We start from the raw sequence: 21,691 nt of genomic DNA, 5'->3' as shown, positions 1-21,691 counted from the left end.
ATTCAACCTACCCTTCCAGGGGAAAGAAATAATCCTTGGAAGTCAAGTTGAGAAACTTAGTCAAATATATTAATTATATGTTCATTAAAAGAACAAAGCAGGGGTGCACCTGGGTGGCTCAGTCGGTTGAGCATCTGATTCTTGGTTTCCGCTCAGGTCGTGATCTCAGGGTCATGAAATTGCCCAGCTTCAGGATCTGTGCTCAGCAGGGAGTCTGCTTGAGATTCCCTTTCCCCATCCATCTGCCCTTTCCCACTGCGTGCTCGCGCTCTCACACACACTCTCTCTCTCTCAAATAAACAAATAAATCTTAAAAAAAAAAAAAAAAGTACAAAGCAGGGAATATAAAAGTGGGGTGAGTATATAAAGTCCTGTATATGGGGAGAGGAGTTAGTGGAAGTAGTTAATTTAAATGAAAACAGATTTAAATCTACGGAAGTCATCTTCCCCAAGGTAAAGCAGAAAAGACAAGAATATAAACCTCCAACAACTAAGTTTGTGTTGTTCTCACCTAGAATGAGGCAATCCCAATCCCTTACAAAGGCAGATCTATGCTGGCGATCCACACAAAACGTATTTATTTATATTTGAAGATCTTTCTTAGAAGAAGCAGTAAATTTATTTTATTTTATTTATTTTTTTTATTTATTTATTTGAGAGAGAGAATGAGATAGAGAGAGAGCACGAGAGGGAAGAGGGTCAGAGGGAGAAGCAGACCCCCCGCCGAGCAGGGAGCCCGATGCGGGACTCGATCCCGGGACTCCAGGATCATGACCTGAGCCGAAGGCAGTCGCCTAACCGACTGAGCCACCCAGGCGCCCCCAGCAGTAAATTTATTTTAGGAGCATGTAGGGCAGATCAACAGGTAAGATACAGAGGTAGATTTCATCTTAACGTCAGGGAGAATTTTTTGTGTGGCAAAATATACGTAATATAAATTTATCATAGCCATTTTTAAGCGTACCGTTGTGGCATTAAGTACATTCACATTGTTGTGCAACCATCATCACCACCCATCTTCAGAACATACTCTGAAGCACATTAAATAGCACATCCTCATTCCTCCCCCAATTCCGGGCCCTGGCAACCACCATACCACTTTCTGTCCCTGATTTTGACTACTACTCTAAGCACTTCACATAAGGGGAATCATACAACAGCTGTCCTTTTGCATCTGGCATATTTCACTTAGTGTAATGTCTTCAAGTTTCATCTACATTGGAGCATGTATCAGAATTTTACTCCTTTTTAAGGCTACATAATATTTCAGAGTGTGTATGTGTGTGTGTATGCTACATTTTATTTATCCATTCATCCACAGATGGACATTCTGGTTATTCCTATCTTTTGGCTATTGTGAATAATGCTGCTATGAACATGGGTGTACATATATCTGTTTGCGTCCCTGGTTTCAATTAAGTTGGGTATATACCGAGAAACAGAATTATTGGATCATACAGTAATTTTATGTTTAATTGTTTGAGGAACTGCCATACTGTTTTCCACAGCTACTGCACTATTTTACATTCCTACCTGTAATGCACAAGGGTTCCAATTTCTAGACGTTCTTGTCAACACTTGTTCTCTGCTTTTTTGATAATAGACATCCTAATGCGTGTGGAGGAGGAATTTTTTTTAAGATTTTATTTATTTATTTGAGAGAGGGAGTGCATGCACATGAGCAGAGGGCGGGGGTGAGGGGCAGAGGGAGAGGGAGAAGCAGACTCCCTCCTGAGCGGGGAGCCCAACGTAGGGCTCGACCCCAGGACCCTGAGATCATGACCTGAGCTGAAGGCAGACCTTAACCGACTGAGCGACCCAGGCACATCTGGAAGAGGAATTTTTAATAACTAGACTTGTGCCACAGTGGGATGAGCTGTTCCCAGGATATAGGGGCCGATGGATGTGCTCTACCAAAGACTGGATAGACTAATATGCTCAGTTACGCAAGTTGTGCACTGTCCAGGTGTGTCTGGTCACAGCGTGAGTAGGGCCTAAAACCCAGCACGTTTCACATTCTGACGTGTGAACCCTGGTGTAGAACTACCTCTTCTGGAGGAAACAATAACTTTTTCTTCCCTGGAAATATTCCCAGCTTGCCAAACCATGTGCTTGAAGGGGTACCTTTTTTTTTCAATGCAAACTAAGGTACTTACTTATGAAAGCTATTGGTTATCCCGGCTGACTGACAGAGATGTCATGGGAAAGCTATAGATAGAGTAGATTAATACACAGGATAATACCTAGTCCAGTCAGACTAGATGACTATTAAGGCCCCACTCAATGGTGATATTCTGTGCATCTCTTCGATTCTTTTACAAGATGCCCCCTAAAAATTCTTTGCACTCTTTGCATTGACAGGTGTAGTCAATATCCCCTCACCTTGAATCTGGGATCAGTGAGTGCTTTGTAATAGAATTCTGCAGAAGTGACACTGTGCCAGTCTCTAGGTCCAGACCTTAAAAAACTGGCAGCTTCCACTTTCCAACTCTTTGGACACTCCTTCTTGGAACCGAGCCACCATGCTGTGAGGAAGCCTACAAATCACTCTCTACAAATCACTTTGTAGAGAGACACACAGGGAGAAAACTAACACTCATCACCAAGTGAGTGAACCGTCTTGGAAGCAGAGCCTCCAGCCCCAGCAAAGATGAGCTGTCCCAGCCAAGCCCTGCTCGGATTGCAGAATGATGAGTAAAGTAAATGACTGCTGTTGTCTCAAGCCACTACCGTTTTAGGGTGAATTTCTTTAGCTGCGGTAGATAGCCAGAACAGCCTGTGATATAATGTTACCAGTGCTCCAAACTCACCTTTCCACAATATGTCTCACACCAGTAGTGCCTTAAAGGACTCCAAGGGAGAACTTCCTCTAAGGAGCCCTCAATTTTTTCTTGTATGTCAGAAGCAGTGGCCTTTGTCCCTCACTTCTTCGCCCACTCCCCAATTTAGGATAAAACTCTATCATAGAAAGATGCTGAGACCCACCTTCTGCAGTGTCTGCACCCTCAGTGTTTGGATTTCTTGAGGAATCGCGAGTTTCTCTGAGCCACACACTGGACCCTTCCACAGACTCTCCTGCCTTACCCTGGAGCGGTATGGAGCCTTGGGGTGCAGGCTTCTAGAGAGGAGACAGAAGCAAAATTTGATCCAGTCAACTGCTGTCTAAGGTGGCTCTTGAACATGCGATAAGCTTAAGAGGGGGCATATAAGCCAAGCCAAGAGGCAGGGAATGCAGAGGAGACCGCCCTACCCTGGGACCCTGGCTCTAGCTGTAGTCCTTCCCTCGCGGATCAAATCTGCCTACACTGACTGTGAAGGGGATGGGTTTGTCAGCAAGGCCTTCCTCGGTTCTGAGTCTTGTCGGTAAAACGCTCCTCCTTCGATTGCCAAACCCCCCTTTATTTCGGGAAGGAAAGAGTTAAAAGACTCTTGCCCTTCAGGGCCTGGGAGGGGGCGGCCGCTTTGCGCCTTATAGTGGCAGCCTTGGGAGGGTTGGGAGGTTGGGACGCTCTTGCTGTCCCAGAGTGGAGTAGACGGTCTGGGAGTGTTTCGAGGAGAAGGGGAGGACAGACGGGAGGCGTGTTCCCCTGGAGTTTTCTTTTTCTGCGAGCCTTCGCGCGCGCGCGTACAGTCATCCCTTTGGTCTGGCGATTGCAGGCAGGAGGTGGAGAGGCTCCGTCCCACCCGGTGGCCAGAGGCTGCAGGCTCGGGAAGACCTCCCGGGAGAAGCCGTGCCCAGGAAGCTTTCTGAAGCGGAGGCAGCTGCGCCTCCCGGGCCGCCGCGGCGCGGGAGCTGGGCGACGTCCACCACCCACCCTCGCCGGCTCCGCTTCCTCCCGCCCGGGTGCGCGCAGCTGTCTGAGCCCGCCAAGCTCCACGGTCGGTGCAACTCTTTCCTCTCAGGGAGCCGGGAGGGGGTGGGGATGGGGGGTTCGCTGCCTGGGCCCCTCGGCTGGGAGGAGAGGCGAGCCCGGCGCCTTTACGCCCGGCGCCCGCCGCTTGGCGACCCTCCGCACAGGGGTTGGCACCCACCTGCCCAAGGGCGCGTGGCGGGGCGGGCACCTCCCCGGGAAGGGCGCGCTCCCGAAACGTTTGGGGGTTGGGGGGACTGATCGAAAGCCCCCCAGCCTCCCCCGGCGGGAATCGGATTTTTAGTCAGAGGAAAACCAGCGGTTCTCCCTGGGTCTCCCTTTTTCCCCAAGCATGCGAGAACTTTGTGGAACATCACGCCCTTGTCGGTGGCTCCAAAGCCTACTTGTGAAGTTTGCCTTTTCGGACTCGCCAGCTTCTCCTCCCCGCACGCTCGGGGTATGCCAAGGGTAGCCAAGGGCACTCGGTGTGAGGGACTGATGTGTTTTGGAAAAACCCCAGGGCGGCTAGTTTGGAAACCTGCCTGCAGAGGTCTGGGCGTTTTGTTCCGTGCTCTCCTTTAAAGGGCACTTGTTGCGTTTCACGTGCAGAAAACAACGGCTGTTTCTAGATAATCAGCCTCTGTTTACACCATCCTAATAGAGTTCCCGGATAGAGTTGGCGGCGGAGGGGGTGGGGTGGGAGGCATATTATAGTCAGGCGTCGTCAGTAAGAGCAGTTGCTATTTATTACCCAGAGAGCAGAACCCACGGAAAACTAGTAGAAAGTTTCTGGTTTATTTATTTGGGTTTTTTTTTTTCTCTCCTCCTGTAGATGTTCCCCCCCTCCGACCTAGTACCCCCTCTGTGCTAAGTGTTAATTAATTGAGAAATACCTTGGCAGTCATTTCAGTAAATTACCTGCTTTAAATTTATGCCATTTCAGTAAGGTTGGAATTTCCAAATTACTAATTATATAGGCGACCTTTAATCCTGAGAATCCAAGATGTTAAATGCTTACAGTGTAAGCCTAAGGATTCAGTCCTCTTCCTTAATAATAGCTTTTGAACTCCAGCAAATTCAAAGAATGCTGAATCTATAAACCTTGGGCTGAACCTGAGATGCTTCACTAGAGAACTAGGTCTGATTATGACTGAGGGTTCCAAGCACAGCATGGCTTAGATCCATGGAAAACGGCAACAGATTCATCCTTGGAGGGACATGCATTGGAGAGGGTTTTTTTTGTTTGGTTTTGTATTTTTCACCCAATGATAATATGATACCCACATACCTTTGCCAAGTATCCCTTAGCTCTGCAGCTTAATTCATGCAGAAAGCTGATGGAGATGTCATCAGAAATGATGTGGTGGTGTCATTGTTGGAGGAGGAAGGAAAGTGGTTTTGGTGGTAGCTAGCTCACACCTTGGTAAGAACCCACAGCCTTGGCCTCTTTACCTCCTGCATAATCAGCCGATGAAGCAAACCATCATGCTAATGTTCAGACACTACAGTGGTACCTTTCCTGAGTGTCATAATCACCCATGATAGCCAGGTCAGTTCACTAAATATTCTCCTAGTGGACTCTACTGGGCAAAGAGCCACTCCATTTCCAGGAAAGGCCTTCTCTCTCTTATTTTTAAGGAAACATTACTGAAGGGTCCATTCCAACTGGGAAAGTGTGAGGCTTTAGCCATCAAATAGCACAAGGTATTGAAGGATTTCTTTTCTCCCATAGCTATGATCTAAAGAGGAGAATGATGATACGCTTTGTTCTTCGAGTCCTGGTCTCCACTGTGGAATGCAAGTAGTGGCATTTTGTGGGTCTATCAACATTCGGTCAACTATTCACTCCAAACTGTAAAAAGCAGGAAACAATGGCAAACTACTTATAATTAAGCAAAGCAAAGTGAGGCATTATACCTGTCCTGCCCCTTCTTGGCCATGAAGCCTTAACTTCTTCAAGACTCAATTTCCCAATTAAAATGGGAATATTGCCCCTGCCTACCTAGAGTTGTAAAGCTCAAGTCAGATGCATATATAATAAATTATTAATATACATACAATGTCATTATTGTTTCGGGTTCCTGGGAAAAATCTCAGGCGAAAGCAAAAGTATATGGTATTTGCACCTTGTACTTACTTCAGACCTTCTATACAAACTGAATAAATCTTATTTCATCTATATATTGTCTAAACATAAGCTCTATTGATTTCCCAAGACAACTGTCAAAATTCCTAAAAGTGGTTAATACCAACCATAAATAGACCAAGAAAAAGGACACAATTTAAAAAAAAATTAAATTATGACTTGGACATATAAACCATAGACACATGCCACTGCATTAATGAGCTTATGGGTCTTCATTTAAAGAATCATTAAAAACTCATGGGGAAGAAAATGTACAAAAAATTTAAATGGGAGGAGCCATTTTTTATTTACCTTTGATTACTGTGTTACCACCAACCCCCTCATTTTCCCCAACATCTTTAAGGATTAAAGTAGAAACCTAGACTTTCTGAGCAGGAAGGACCACTTGCTCTCTGCAAGTCAATTAAGCATAAACCACAAATGATCTTTTGAAAACATGTAATCGTCCTCGTGAGCCTATTGCTTCATCAAAACTCTGGAGACTCCGTTGAAACATTTTAGCGCTAAGAAGGCAAGAGAATGAGAGATAGTGTGGTCTAGTGGCTAAGAGCTCAGGCTCAGAGTCACACTAACCTGCCTTACAATCAACATTTCCACTACCCCGTGGACCTGACAAGCTACTTGCCCTTACTGAGCCTCTGGTTCCCTCTGTTTATAACGGAACTGTGTATCGCCTTCACAAGAGCACGGTATGCATTAGATGGCACGATGCATGTCAAGTGCTCGGTGCAGTGGGCCTTTTAAATGTAGCTACATGGGATGTTTAAAAGCGAGCATGGGACAGATGTCCCTTGGAAAGCCAAATATTGTGGCTGGCCTGAGAAAGCCACTACTCCCAGTTTCACTCATTGGCAAATATTGTAATAATAATTTCTGAGGAATGGAAAAGAAAAAAAGTTCCTGTCAGAAAGGTGGATTGTACCCATTATTCATCAAGATTTTCAATAAAATAAGTATTTTGTCTTTATCAGCTATTTAATTTTTAATTGAAACGAAGATTGTTAAATGTATCGATGGTGTTCACCAGAGTTCTGATTTCAAAAGAGCATTTTATAACACTTTAAATGGCTACCTGTGCTGTATTTTATTCCCACATCCATTATTTACCATGTGCAAAACAGAACCCATTTTGGAATATTGAATTACAGAATTGGGTGATTCTTAGAATTAATACCGTGTGAGTTCTACTTGGCAAATAATGCCTTTTCTCTTCCATTAATAAATAAAATTTTGTATCTCAACTCAAAGATTTTTGTAATTCAGGTTCTTATCAGCCTACGTGTAATGGAGAGAAAAAAGTAATTTTTCATCTACTAAAGAAAAGACCGGCATATCCTCATCCATATTATAATCTAGATATAAGGATAGCTATGGATGGAGATGAGAGAGGAAAAGAGGAGGAGGCAGAGAGGCATAGAGAGAGAGAGACAGAGATAAAGAATTTGCCATAATGGAGCTTTGGTCTTCTCTCTTGTTTTTTCCTGCCATGGGATAACCTGACACAGATGATCTTATCCAAAATTTGGTATATTACCAAATATACACTACTTTTTACTTGAAGTAATAAATGATCATTGACTACAATTTAATTGGCAGCTGGATTTTGTAACCAAAATTATTTTTCCTCCTTTCTTTTCCAGGTGAAAAAAAAAAAAAAAAAAGTGAGGGTATAAAGGCAACACAATAAGAGACACTTCCTCAAATTTGCATCGCGATGGAAACCTTTTGCCTCAAGGTGGCGTTTTGGGTAGCGCTGGTTGGATGTGTAATCAGTGATCATCCTGAGAGCTACAACACAAACGTAAGCACTCCAGTGGATGACTTCACCGTTTTTCATGGGACGGAACTCAACTTCCTGGTTACCACTCATCGACCCACTAATTTAGCCCTACCTAGCAATGGTTCAATGCACAAGTATTGCCCGCAGCAGACTAAGATTACTTCAGCTTTCAAATACATTAACACTGTGATATCTTGTACTATTTTCATCGTGGGAATGGTGGGGAATGCAACTCTGCTCAGGATCATTTACCAGAACAAGTGTATGAGGAATGGCCCCAACGCGCTGATAGCCAGCCTTGCCCTTGGAGACCTTATCTATGTGGTCATTGATCTCCCTATCAATGTGTTTAAGGTAGGAAGTAACCACAAATATATTTGCAGGTTTGAATATATGCTCTGATTCCACAGTAAGAGAGTTGCTGCCGACCTTTGGAATTTTAGTCTACGTTTTTACTAAGAGTGATTTCTGCAGCCTTAGAACTCGGTGGCATTTAAAAATTTTATTATTTGTTAAATGTTGCACTTATTTGCTAACTTAATTGTTAACAAAATCGTATTTCTGGGATGACTATTCAAAGTCATGGTCTTTAGCGAAGCAGATTCTCATGCCAGCCCTGAGCTTGCTGAGTGGATGGGCAATGGTGGGAAGCAACTGGATTTTTCTGAGATTCAGTTTGCAGGGTGAGATCTATTGAGCCCAGAGAGTACTTAAAATAAGTATCTCTTCAGTTTCTATTACCTTTTTAAGGTGCTGCCGTTCAGCAGCCAGATATCCACAGTAGGTCTTGAAATGAAAAGTATCCATTTTATTTTGACTGTCTGGATTGATGATGGAAGGGCATGCTGGCTTCCCTCACTGATCTGGGTGGCGTAGAGTCAGTGGGGTCCACGGGATGGCGGGCCAGTGCTAACCTTGTTGAACACTGTCACTAAAGCTGTTTAAATTAGGCATCAGTTTACTGTCACCTTCTTCGTTTCTTTGGTTTATGGAGTTTTCAGACCCACTGTGTCCCCACCCCTGAGCAAAGCAATCAGGATCCCAGGACAAGTAAGACAAAGTTGGTGCCTCAGCCCCGAGGAAGATAACTAACCCACTGTCACTGTGATCACCTCGCTTCAGGGGCCAGTTAGTACTGAAACAAACTAAAGCCAAAAAGAATTAGATATTTCGTACTTGGTCTAGCGGTTGTGAGGGGAAATTGCTGCAAGAATCCAAATGACCTAAAACTCAAGTGAAATCACGTGGTCTATGCCAGATGTTATGGAATGTCTTTATTCCAACTAAGCCCAGGAGAAGTGCTTTTTCCTCAGCCTTTATTTTTTTCTTCTATGTAATTACCCATAAAAAACAAAGCTATTCTGAGCAATAATATTCTGCAATATGACTTTAAATGGCAAATTTTTGTTTGAAGACATGATAAATTTTAAGTGAGGCACTCGGTTTCCAATAGATACACTTAAGTGGTGGCAAAATTATACTCGCCTCCCAGGAAAAGCAGCGGTACAATGAAGTGCTAACAATAATGCTGAAAACATTGATCACAATCTTGAATGTTACAAGTAAGAACCATTTCAGATTTACTCCAATATACTCTTTGCAACACTGGGGAAATTAGACAACAAATGATTTAAAAAATATATACCATCTCTTTTCACAGAATAGCATGAAAACATATGTTTTCTATTTGAACTTAAAATGGGATTTTAGAACTGAACTATAATGCAAAACTTAAAATGTGCAATTAACTTAAAATGTTTAGCACATGCTACAGAACTTTAATTTTTTTTAAAAGGTTATTGATTTTCTCTTTATGAAATATTATGTGTAAACACTTGACTTTCTCATGACATCTTTCTTTAATAATAGATGTAAAATGTTTATATGACTCTTATTCAAAATTTTACTCCAGTAGTTACGTTGTAGAGTATTAAACATTGATCATTCATACTTACACACTAGCTAACCAACCCATCAGGGCTCAGGAGAATAATTATCTCCAAATTAATTATTCCCATTTGACCATTTGCAAAGAAGCTTTTTGGAAAATCAATATCTGCAACTGCTGGGAAGGAGACTTGTTTATGTCTTTGAGATACAACCTGCCAATCACCAGACTAAACGTCATTTCCATTCCATAGCAACATTTGAAGTCAAATCATCTGGAATATCTCCAATTGGTGAAAATTCAAATAAAACTTTGTTTTACATTCATATAACAATGGATAATAATTTACATGTCCTCATTTGACCATACGATTCTTCCCTCTTGGGAATCCAAGACTTTATATACCTTATTATAGTTCTAAATAATGTGGACAGTTTAACATGTTTTCACATCACAGGAGTACATTTGTGTAATTTCTGTTTTTTCTAAAACTCATGTAATGAGTCATTTAACCAACATTCATTTTAGAAAGTAAACCTTTTGGGTTAAATAATATGTATACGGTTTAGTTACTTTGATCTTCTTCCAGAGGAAAAGAAGAAAACGTTTGAGTAAGCTAAAAAGCCTCACAATACTTAGGGGTTATTTCTCCTTCATTCTGTCAGCCCTGTCCTCTAGGTTAGGAGACCATAAGATGTTGCAGTTTCTCCGATTTCTGCCCAGGAGAGTCAAGAGAAATCCCTCCAAACGATGTGAGCTCCCAGCCCTCATGCCTTTTGTCCAAAGCTGCCTCCTGCTGTAAGAGTCTGATGCTTTGGAGTCTCACGTATCAGACCTGTGGACTCCTCTGACCATGGCAAGCTGCCCTGTGTTGTGGGGCAAAGTAGCAGTTGTTCATCTCACTTTACCATTTTGTTTAGTACTGAGTGGCTCTTGATGGTCTGTGAGCATGGAAGAGGGGGGTCATTCTACACCTGATTTCCAGAAGTTTCCTAATTGATCTCTCTATCTTCAGAGGTTCTTTCCTCCAGCCTCTACTGGTCTTCACTTCTACTTACTGAGCGTTGCTTTAATAAAAAATACCCAGGAGCTCCCACGTTTAGTAGTCAAGATCCTCCTTCCTCTGACCATATTTCACCTACTTCTTACCAGCTCCCAGCATGCATACACAGCTCTGGTCAAAATGCCATCACTACCCCTAAATCAATGACATTCTCAGAGAGGCTAGACCTCGTCACTGAGTGGCTGCTTCTGAAGCATTTACAGATCCTACATTGAAAAAAATGAGTCTGGAGTTACATATGCTGCAGAGAGAAGAAATACGCCAAAAAAGTGGAGCGAGACTCCTCTGGCCCTGGCTTATACTCGCGCACACAGACAAGCTACCTGGTGATAAAATCAGACGGTCTGAGACAATAAAAGCAGAAGGAACCAAAGAAAGCAAATAAATGCCAATTTCCTTCTTGGTTTTTGAGCATACAAGGGCCTTGCAAATGGCAGTGTCGAAGAAAAGTTATTACTAAGTTTATCAAAGGATTACTCTAACTTTAAATTATGCAAAAAGCAGAATATCAATAATTACAAAGAAGACTGACAAAAACAGGAGAGAAGAAGGAAAGGGAGTTACAGACCCTTTCAAATATCCACCCTTGTAAACTAAACTGATGATGGATTTGAATTGTCAAGAAATTACATTATCTGGGGCGCCTGGGTGGCTCAGTTGGTTAAGCGACTGCCTTCAGCTCAGGTCATGATCCCAGGATCCTGGGATCGAGCCCCGCATTGGGCTCCCTGCTCCTCGGGGAGCCTGCTGCTCCCCCTGCTTGTGCTCTCTCTCTCTGTGTCAAACAAATAAGTAAAAACTTAAAAAAAAAAAAAAAAAGATTACATTATCTGATACATGAATTTTCAAGAAATGCACAAATTTAGCCAGTAAATTAATCTGTATATAAATTGTTTACATTCATTACAATGGCAAAACAAGTAAAACATTGTATCTGTGTTCAGGGTCACAAATAACCTCCCAACTACTAAATGCCATTATAGGTTGGAAGTACAGAATCTAATGATTGTACTTTTTACTGATTCCATGAGATTATGTTAACACCCTGGAGTGTTGTCTATAGGGAGGTGGGTTATAATTTTGAGTAGAGTGGAAACCCTACAAGTGATGTGTGTGCACGGGTAAGCCAAAGTTGGGCATCACGTGCTTTCAGGATAGCAGCTCACCCATACCTGCACACAGATGTGCCCATAAACCACTGTATCTCAGCCCATTCAGTAGAAACAGGAATGTGGGGTAATACGTGTATGACAGGAGTAGATCTGAGGGGATTAGAATGGTGGCCAAGGGAAGAGGAAAGAAGTTGAGTCCAACAGCATAGCGTAGAAATCCCTAGCATGGTCGCAGGGAGTAGAAACCAGTGCTATCGTAGATCATACTGTAGGTGAATAATGTCCCCATTCAGCATGAGGGATAAAAGCGGATTTGTGAGAACAAGCTAACCAGCCAGTGACAGAATCCCATAACTGATTGTCGGTTACTAATTTGGTCCACTCTAAACATCCACCTCTTACTGAGGACAACAACGAAAAATAAACAAATACAATTTCTGTTTGAAATTATCAGGAATATTTTGCAATGGAAAATCGAGACTCAATATGTTGCTCTGGCAGAGGATCTGAGCAATGTGGAAACCAGAGACATTCGCTTGGAGCCAGTTATCTCCGTATTCACACAGCCTTTGACATCTTGTGCAACTGGAATCCATCCTGTTGTTGGGGCAGCCATACAAAAGTTGTTTGCTGACACATCAAATCATCAAGGCAACTTCTGCCTCAAAGTTAAATTGCCACAACTTATAGATTGTGTGTCTCAAACGTGATAGTTGTTCCGTAAGTGCTTTTCGGTATGATTTGATTTGATTAGGGTCTTTACTGTTAAAATTCACTTCTAATCAGATCTCTCCGAGATCCTCACGGTAAAATATTGGCGATGATGATGATGACGATGATAATTTGTTGGAGGGCCTCTCCATTTATGTACATAGGATATTACCTGTGGTCTCTACATCCTAGTCCCCCAAGTTGATCAAATTGCCCACGAAATTATTGCAGATGTGATAATGGTGGTGTTTCCTTTTTACTCATCTTCAAGCAAATAAAAACAGATCTTTCTCATGTACTGCAGTAATAGTGCTATAATCATAAAATTAGGAATAAAAACTGTATTCCCTGAATTTTTCTAAAGAAAAGTATGTCCCTTGACCAACATCTCTGCCCCTTGTTGGTGCATTGCATCCCAGCTAAATGTTTCCTATGGGGTAGTTCTGACCCTGCCTTCCCTCCTGGCGACCCCTGGGCACACGTTCCTCTACCTCCATTTACTCCAGCTAACCTGGCCTGTCTGAGAATACCCAGATGGTCTTTCTACTTGGCATATTTTTCCCTCATGCCTCCTCCAACTTATTCCAGTGGATTCTTCAGATCTCAGCTCAAACGTTTATCTCTCTGTCTGGCAAGTATCTATGACTCAAACTGGGTTATTGCCTTTTTCATGGGCTCCCATGACACCCTCTATTAGCTCCAAAATAACATTTAACATATACTCGATTATTGTATTTACCAGTTGACTTCCCAGTCTGCCCCACTAGACTGCAAGTTCCTTGAGGCAAGCTACCATCATTCTCATTTATACAGTATATCTCCTGCAACCAGCGTGGTCCCCAACTTAAAAAATATTTGATGAATGAGTAAAATAAGAAAATGTACTATATTTGCTTCTGTAAGAATGTTTTTCCTCCCACACAATTCCAGATCTAAAAGCTGGCGTTCTTTTTGAATTTGTTGAATTTCTACTTTTTTCCTGCAAACCAGGAATGTCTCAGGGTCCATAAATCTGTGAGATGTGTATGCCAAACAGAGCAGGACATAACAGGATCATTTTCCCCCTTTGCCTTTGTCTGGGCATTGTGTCATGTACCTTCCTCTGCTATCTACAGACAATTGAAGAGTCTTTTTTCAAGTTTCTGTGCGATATGCATTCTTGGAGCACACTTGGAATTGGGATTGGGATTGAAATATTAAACCTACAAGTGATTTGGGATATCAAAAGGAACATTCATGTTATTAAAGATTGTATTTGCTCTTTAGAGAACAGGAAATAGGTTGAGTTTCTGGCATTGCTAAGACACATGTGCATTGCAAAAGTTCATTATGCTAACTAGCTGATTTCAGAATATCTGTACACATAAAATGACAGAGTGATAAATTTATTACCCAATTTGCTGTTCGTTACAAGGAAGTTGCTGTCTGGAAAGGCTTCAGAAACCTCTCCAACTCTACCTCTTGTTCTGACTTTTCGTTTCCTGTGTCTGGGAACCTCACTGCTTTCTCTCATGGTCATGTTAAGTAATTATTCTCATGTGAGGTTACTCTGCTAACCCTTGGCATTTGGCTCAGAGCACAGTTATCCCTACTTCAGGGGGATGGGGGATGGAAACCGTCCATAACTGCAAGATTGTTCCCATGGCTGAGGAGGGAGAGATGGTTTCAGTCCTGTTCTCATTAGGAAGGTGTTGAGATGTAAAAGGCATCATGGCTGATGATATTCCTCCATCAAACACTTCAGCAACTAGAAGAGGCTGCTGTACTCTAAATTTAACATAAAATAGGGATGCATAAAAGCTTTACTTTTGAGAAAACAATTTTCACAAGATACACTGTGTGTGTGTATGTGTGTAAATGTTGTGCTGCTTCGAGTACTCGGATCAATAAAAGCAAATGTTCGGGCTATTTCGTTCCAAAATATTTCTATGGTGTCTTCATCTCACAAGTTGCTAGGATATGAGTGTTATTTCTTTATTATCAAACAGGTCTATGCAGTTGGTAGAAAGAGTATGCACACTAAAATGAAAGAGGATAGGGAATCAACTTTACTGTCTCTGAAGTTGATTCTAAGACTAGAGTGATTAAATAAGGACTGTTCTAAGAAATTCTGTCAAAATAAATTTGATATACTGCCAGAAATTTTACAACTGCTTTCTGGAGCTACCATACTCTCCTGGGAGTTAGAATAACTGCTTTCTATAGCTACAATTTTATTTTTAACTAGGTCTAGTTTTTCTTGGAAAAACTTTCCTACATTACAAAGTTAATGGTTGAAAGTGAATTCAATAAGAGGACTAAATGTAAGTATCATTCATATTAACTTTTGGTAGCCTTATTTTTAAACTTGAACATCAAAAATTTTACAAAACCACATGCTCTGAAATGTTTACTAAGATTTGGAGTCCCCAGTGTTCCTAGACTCGGGACGCAAAGATCAAGTGTGCCCTCTGGAAGATTTAATACTATTTTTAGATGGGCAAATAGAGGTTGCTTTTAGAGTTTAAGCATCTCTATGAGTTTCATTGACACTTTGCCACCTTAACTTTTAAAACAAGTTGCTTAGAAAAGAGCATCAGTAATGGAAACCAGTCAAATCATGCTTCTCATAACACTAATCCTAAACATGGATCCCAAACATAGGATCCCTATTCTTTTAGATCAAGTTTTATACGAGAAGATAACGGGGATGGCAATGGATTGGCCATTTGGTTACTCAGTGACATCAGATCTTTCTAAATGTTCTTCCTTTATTCATTCAATAGATATTTATTGAGCTCCAACTATATACCAGTCATTGGGGAAATAGCAATGAAGAAAAACACTCATCCTTGCCCTCATGGAGCTTACATTCTAGTAGAAGAACAAGACAATAAGCATGTGAAATAAGTAAATATATAGCATATGAGATAACTGCTAAAGAGAAAAGTAAAATGAGAAGGAGGAATAGAAAGAAGGGGGAAAAGATACTAATTTTAGAGTGGGTGGCTAAAGAATGCCTCAATACAAGGTGACAGTTGAATAAAAACCTAAAATATAAAAGAAGCAAACCATGCCACTCTCTAAGGTAAAAGCATTCCAGCCGGAGGAAAGAGTGAATGCAAAGTCCCGGAGGCAGGAATGTGCGTGGAGGTGTAAAGGACCAGCAAGGAGGCCATAGTGGTGAGTGGAAGGGAGAGTGTAGTAACATGAGGTCTCAGGGACAGATGCATAAGGTATGTGATGGGGGAAGCAGATAACATAGGGCCTAATAATAGAGTAACCATATATTTTAGCATCCAAACCAGGATAGTTTGAGAGTGAAAGCAGATACTGTCAATAATTGCATCTGGGCAATAGGCATAAATTCAGATTGTCCTAAAAATACCAGGAAACATGGTCACCCTACCTGTACATCTTTATAAAGCCCTTAGCCTTTTCCTCTGAGTGAGATGGAAAGCTTTTTTTTTTTTTAAAGATTTTATTTATTCATTTGAGAGAGAGAGACAGAGAGAGAGCACAAGTAGGCAGAGTGGCAGGCAGAGGGAGAGGGAGAAGCAGGCTCCCCACTGAGCAGGGAGCCCGATGTGGGGCTTGATCCCAAGACCCTGAGATCATGACCTGAGCTGAAGGCAGGCACTTCACCGACTGAGCCACCCAGTAGCCCCGAGATGGAAAGCTTTAGAAGCCTAAGAGCAGATGGTGACATGATTTCGTTTATATCTTAAGAGCATTCTCGCTCCTAGGTTGAGAAGCACTTCCTGAATCAATGAAGGAAAAATATACAATCTTAAAATACGTTATGTATACCAATGCATAACATGAGAGTAGCATTACCTGCAGCTTAACTAGTGTTTGCTTTGTGCCAGGCTAACTCATTTGATCCTCACAACAAGCCTGTGATTCACTACTGTGGCCTGAAAATGAAGAAACCAAGATGCAGTGTTTAACGAATTTTCTCAGGGTTACACAGCTAGCAAGTGGTAGAGCCAGGATTAGGATCCAGTCTCATCCCAGAGACCATGCTGTCTCTGAGCAGCCATCCTGCTTCTCTCCCACATATCTCATAAGGCAAACTTTATAGTCATCCAAATGCCATCCCTTGTACAGAAATATAATTTCAAAGACTGTCTTCAAAAATAAAGTCAGACCCTTTTCTCTCCTCCATTGAACCCAACAGCTTCTTTAGTTGCTTATTTAAGACAGAAGTAACACATCATAAAGGAAAATGTGTGCGATTCAGAGATTGCTCTCCAGAATAGCATCTATGTTGTGAATCTTGCAGATTGCATTGGCACATCTGGTAAACAGATTTTTGTATTCCATACTCACTGTCATGTTGGTGAGGTCAACCGACAGAAAGGAACCGGAAAGCAAAATAATAAACTGAGAAGAAAGGTTGAGTTCTTGATGAACTGCTTGTCTAGAAACATGCATCTGCTTATCTGCTCAGAGGGACACATTTTGCCAAATAGATGTCTCACCCAGTTCTTGCTGGGAAGGCTGGGCAATTTTTCTGTGAACATGAGACAGAAAATGAGTGTCTATGGCTAGTCCATAGTTTTATTTGGGGTGGAAACATCAGATTTTATTGATGAAACTAAATGCTGCATTCCTAGACTTTCCTTTCTAGGTTTCGCAAATGCACAAGAATTAAAAGGGGAGTGTGAAACACAATGGATGACATTTGGGAATAAGTCTCAACTGATATTTAAAAAGAAGTCAGAAATCTTCAATTTAAAAAAAAATTTTCATAAGAACTCTATGTTTTGTGAAGTGATTCTATTGACTAAAACTATTTAGGGGCACCTGGGTAGCTCAGTCAGTTAAGCATCCAACTCTTGATTTCAGCTCAGGTCATGATCTCAGGGTCGTGAGATGGAGCCCCGCATTGGGCTCCACGCTGGACATGGAACCTGCTTCAGATTCTTTCTCTCCCTCTCCCTCTGTCCCTCGCCACTGCTCTCTCACTCTCTCTCTAAGAAAAAAAGAAGGAAGGAAGGAAGGAAAGAAAGAAAAAGAAAGAAAGAAGAAAAAGAAAGAAAGGAAAGAAAGAAGAAAAAGAAAGAAAGAAAGAGAGAAAAGAAAGAAAAACTAAGTATGGAACTTGAATAGCCCTAATTATAAAAGCAACAAGTAAAGCAAATAATTATTGGACATGTTAAAAGTGTCCACAGTCATAGCCTGTCAAAGTGTGAAAGGTAATGAGCACACATCTCTGCCACATACTGAACACTGTACTATGCCCCATCCCACATGAGTTTTCTATCTGATGAAGAAATTCTGCAGAATGTCTGTACCAAGAGAGAAAGAAAAAAAATCTCTGACTGCTGTGAACTTTTAACTTAGTTCCATAAAATAAAAATGTCTAGGACACTCCAAAATTTATCCTTTAAAATAATGTCATTTATGTCATAAACACTGTTTCTTGGCATATTCCCACCGTTTCTCGGCATAGTTCCACCGTTTCCCCGAATTTGATTTTCTTATAGAAGCTAAAACCTATGAAAATTAGGGAAATGTTACATAATCTAAGAGCCATAATACTGTGTAAACTTTTTAAAATTTTTATTGAAATATAATATACATCCAGAAAAATGGACATGTCAGCTCCATGAATTTTCACAAAATGAACACTCTGTGTAACCAGGATCAAGAAACAGAACATTACCTGCACCCAGAAGTCCCTCAGTCATTAACCACCCTAACTCCCAAGGCAACCACTTTCCTGACTTCTAATGGCATGAATTTGCCTGTTTTTGTATTTTATGTAAATGGAATCATATGATATATATTCTTCTTTGTATGGCTTCTTTTGCTCAACATTATATTTGTGAGAGTAACCCACGTTGTTGTGTTGTAGCTTATTCATTCTCATTACTCCATAGTACTTCCTTGTCTGGATATGCCACAATTTATTTATCCACTCTACTATATGGAGGCATTTAAATCGTTTTTAATTTTAAGCTAATAAGAATAGTGCATTTATGCATATTCTCAAAAACATCTTTGTATGCATACATATGCTGAAATATATATATACCACACATATATGACCTACATATGTATATATAAAAATACATATGTAATCCTTACATATCAACATATACCTATATATTAAATATATATTCTAATTTAAATCTTGATTATAAATCTTTAATATAAATTTTGATCAGTAATTTTGGAGAACTTACCAGGACATGGTACAGTATTCGGAATTGGGCAGTATTTCCTAAACAGGAATTTTTTTCTAATTCTAGATGCTCTAAAGACCTGTGTGGTATATGTGTGAATTTTGTTCATTGTAATTCTTCTTTGCCTTTCAAGCAAATCTGTTAACTGCCTCCATAATGAATAATCCCCAAATCAACTCACACATTAGCTCAGTGTCTATAGAAAACACAGAGCTAGGATAGCCATGACTTTAGTGGCGTACATTCTGTTTGAGAATACAAACACATACAATCAAGTTAGCCCAAATGCCACTGTAGTTTTATACTTTGGTGTTTTGTTGAAAGTTTTTGAGACCACCAAACTACATACACATGAAAAACATTTTGAATGCGAAACACCTATTAACATTTTATTTAAAAACAGAAACACTGTCATTTCTCATTCTCCCAAAGTAATATATGCATCTAAAACAAAACTAGTCAAATTAATTTCTAGAGTTACAGAAATAAAATTAGGTTTGAGCATTTTCCATTATGGCTATAATAAATGGTTATTTATTTTATAATGTTAAAACACACCATGAAACGCAGATTCAAAAAATGCTTTTTTAAACCGTGATTGTAGACAGTAAAGCGTTGTGGGAGTTTAAGTTGAATTGATGAAATTTTCCACACAATCTCTCTGAGGTTAATTTTGTTAAGTGACATATCTTGGGTGTGCCACTTGCTAGGTAAAACTTGGAGGTTTAGTTATAATCTGGTTACTACACTGGTAAGGGAGGGTTGCTATAGAAATTTACCAGTAGTAAAATGTAGTTTATGAAGACAAAATAAAATCCCTCTTAATGTCATCTACAAAATTTGCATTGCAGCCTCCTGATAAAGAAATTGTATTCATCAAAACCACCGACTCATGGAACACTACATCAAAAACTAATGATGTAATATATGGTGATTAACATAACATAATAAAATAAAAAAAATTTAAAAAAAAACAAAAAACCACCGACTTGATTTCAAATGGAACTTAACAATGGTCTTACAATGCAGGTAATACATACTCCCAGAAGGTATTCAGAAGTGTGTGAAATCTTATGAAAATGCATTTGAACTCAGATGATGTGTTGAAACTTTTCCTGCTTTTTGTTCCAAAGAAATAATTAGCTTCACAGTAATATTTTCATTGGTGTTATGGACTGACCTTAAAGTTGCCTCCAGTCCTGGGCCACCATAAAGGAGGGGAAGTGAATCTGGAAGGTAGTAGACACTAAAAGGGAGATTCCAGTATCTCATCTGTAAGCCCTGAGTACTTACCACTTCTGCTTTCTCCTGATTCTCTGACCCAAGGGTGGACAAACTACAACCAGTGGGCCAAACCCCACCCAATGCCTATTTTTATAAATGAATTTTTACTGGAACACAGCCATACCCAATTACTTACATAAATAGTTTTGACAGATATCATATGGTCTGCAAAGGCTAAAATATTTGCTATCTGGCCATTTACAAAAAAAAACTATTCAACCCCTGTGGCATCTCACCAACTACCCTGCTCCTGTTTTTCATCCTTGCCTCTCATTCTTCATTTTGTTCCCTAGCATGTCAAAGCTCAAGACCTGAACTTCAAAAATATTACTACATCTTCCTAACCTTTGATTTTTTTTTAAGTGGCTTAGGCCTTCAATCCCCCCAAAAAGTAAATGGGCATAATCCCAAGAAATCAAAATATGTTTTTTTTAAATGGTTTGTGACTGATCTTGAATAAATCACTAGATCTCTCAAGTCATTATTTTTATATGAAAAGAATAATGAAGGGCCCCCCATCTTATGGAGTCATGTTAGGCATAATGATGCATAGTAGGCTTGTTCCCGAGGTGACTACTAACATCAAAATAGAAGATCATCTCTTGGTCTTCCCCATTTAGTTATTGTGCCTCAGAACTTTGGCCTCATTGAGCGTCTCAGTGACCAGGTGTCCATGAAGCCTACTGGACAAATCATGGATCTTTGGTCAAAACTGAAGTTTTAAATGCTTTGTCATGAACTTAGAGATATTGATTATATTGTCTTTCAAACAATTAAGAGCAGCACTAAACCAGGTGACCAGATCTTTGGACAGGCATTCATATTTCAGTTAAGAAGAAAAAGAAGTAAAGAAGACTTTTCCATCTATTTTAGGGAAATTTCATAACCAAAAAAAGGTACTCTCTAAAGATCTTAAAGACAAAACCTTTACATATTTGAAATTATTTTATCAGAAAATCACTACACTTTACATATCTTTGATAGGCCAATTAAATTACATGGCCATAATTTAAAATAAATGACTTTTTTTTTATCTCTGTGCTATAAAATTCAAGGAATTTTTCTTTGATAATGGACCAAAGGGCCATGTCACAAAGGGGAAAGTAGGGAAAGGATCAGAAATACTCTGTGTTCCTTTTTTATACACTGTGTGTGTGTGTGTGTATGTGTGTACATGTAATTTTGTGGCGTCAGATATTCTCTGTATATATCAGCCCTTTCTCAGTTGTTGGGTGAAAGAAGTAGGTCCTACAGGGGTTGGAGGAAAGAAGACAAGAGTTGGGTGATAGATCCATCCCTGGGACTCAACTCTTCCACAGGATGTAATTCCTCAGGTACACAAAAGACAGTTCATATATATTTAGGAAAAGAAGAAGAGGTGGAAGGAGGGAGGGAGAGAGGCAGGGAACATAGATTCTCAGAATGTGAGGAGTCAACATTTTTAGTTCCAATTGTATGAACCAGAACACTGAGCTGTTTATAATCTTACAGAGATACTAATTCAAATTGGTTCTGCTTTCAGGTTGATAATAATAAAAGCAGTCACTCAGCTGATAGACCAGAATCCACCTCTACTATGTTTTTGAAATTCTTTACTTGTTTACAATAACTCTTAATTAACTCTCATGAAATGATAAACATTTCATAGTTTGTGGAAATGGTCCAGAAGACAAAGCTGGTACA

General features: G+C 40.4%; 1 protein-coding gene and 1 long non-coding RNA gene across 3 annotated transcripts in view; both read left to right on the top strand.

Moving 5' to 3' along the window:
• Positions 1 to 21,691, top strand: part of LOC145720100 (uncharacterized) — a 205,491-nt gene that overhangs the window by 28,335 nt on the left and 155,465 nt on the right. The gene's annotated exons all lie outside the window — the stretch shown is intronic.
• The window catches only part of EDNRA (endothelin receptor type A), a 58,616-nt gene continuing 40,429 nt past the window's right edge, over positions 3,505 to 21,691 (top strand). Inside the window, exons 1-2 of one of the 2 annotated variants that reach the window (XM_081811796.1) lie at positions 3,505 to 3,879; positions 7,638 to 7,798. In XM_081811796.1, the coding sequence (XP_081667922.1) occupies positions 7,712 to 7,798 (87 nt within the window). In that variant the 5' untranslated portion in view covers positions 3,505 to 3,879; positions 7,638 to 7,711. Of the gene's footprint in view, positions 3,880 to 7,637; positions 8,132 to 21,691 lie in introns of both variants that reach the window. The other variant, XM_081811795.1, reaches the window with a different exon arrangement.

Source organism: Leptonychotes weddellii, chromosome 2 (assembly GCF_054177405.1).
Source record: "Leptonychotes weddellii isolate Sample4059 chromosome 2, ASM5417740v2, whole genome shotgun sequence".
In the NCBI taxonomy this organism is placed as follows: Eukaryota; Metazoa; Chordata; class Mammalia; order Carnivora; family Phocidae; genus Leptonychotes; species Leptonychotes weddellii.
The sequence above is the reverse complement of the archived record's forward strand: the minus strand, read 5'-3'. Positions and strand labels throughout refer to the sequence as shown.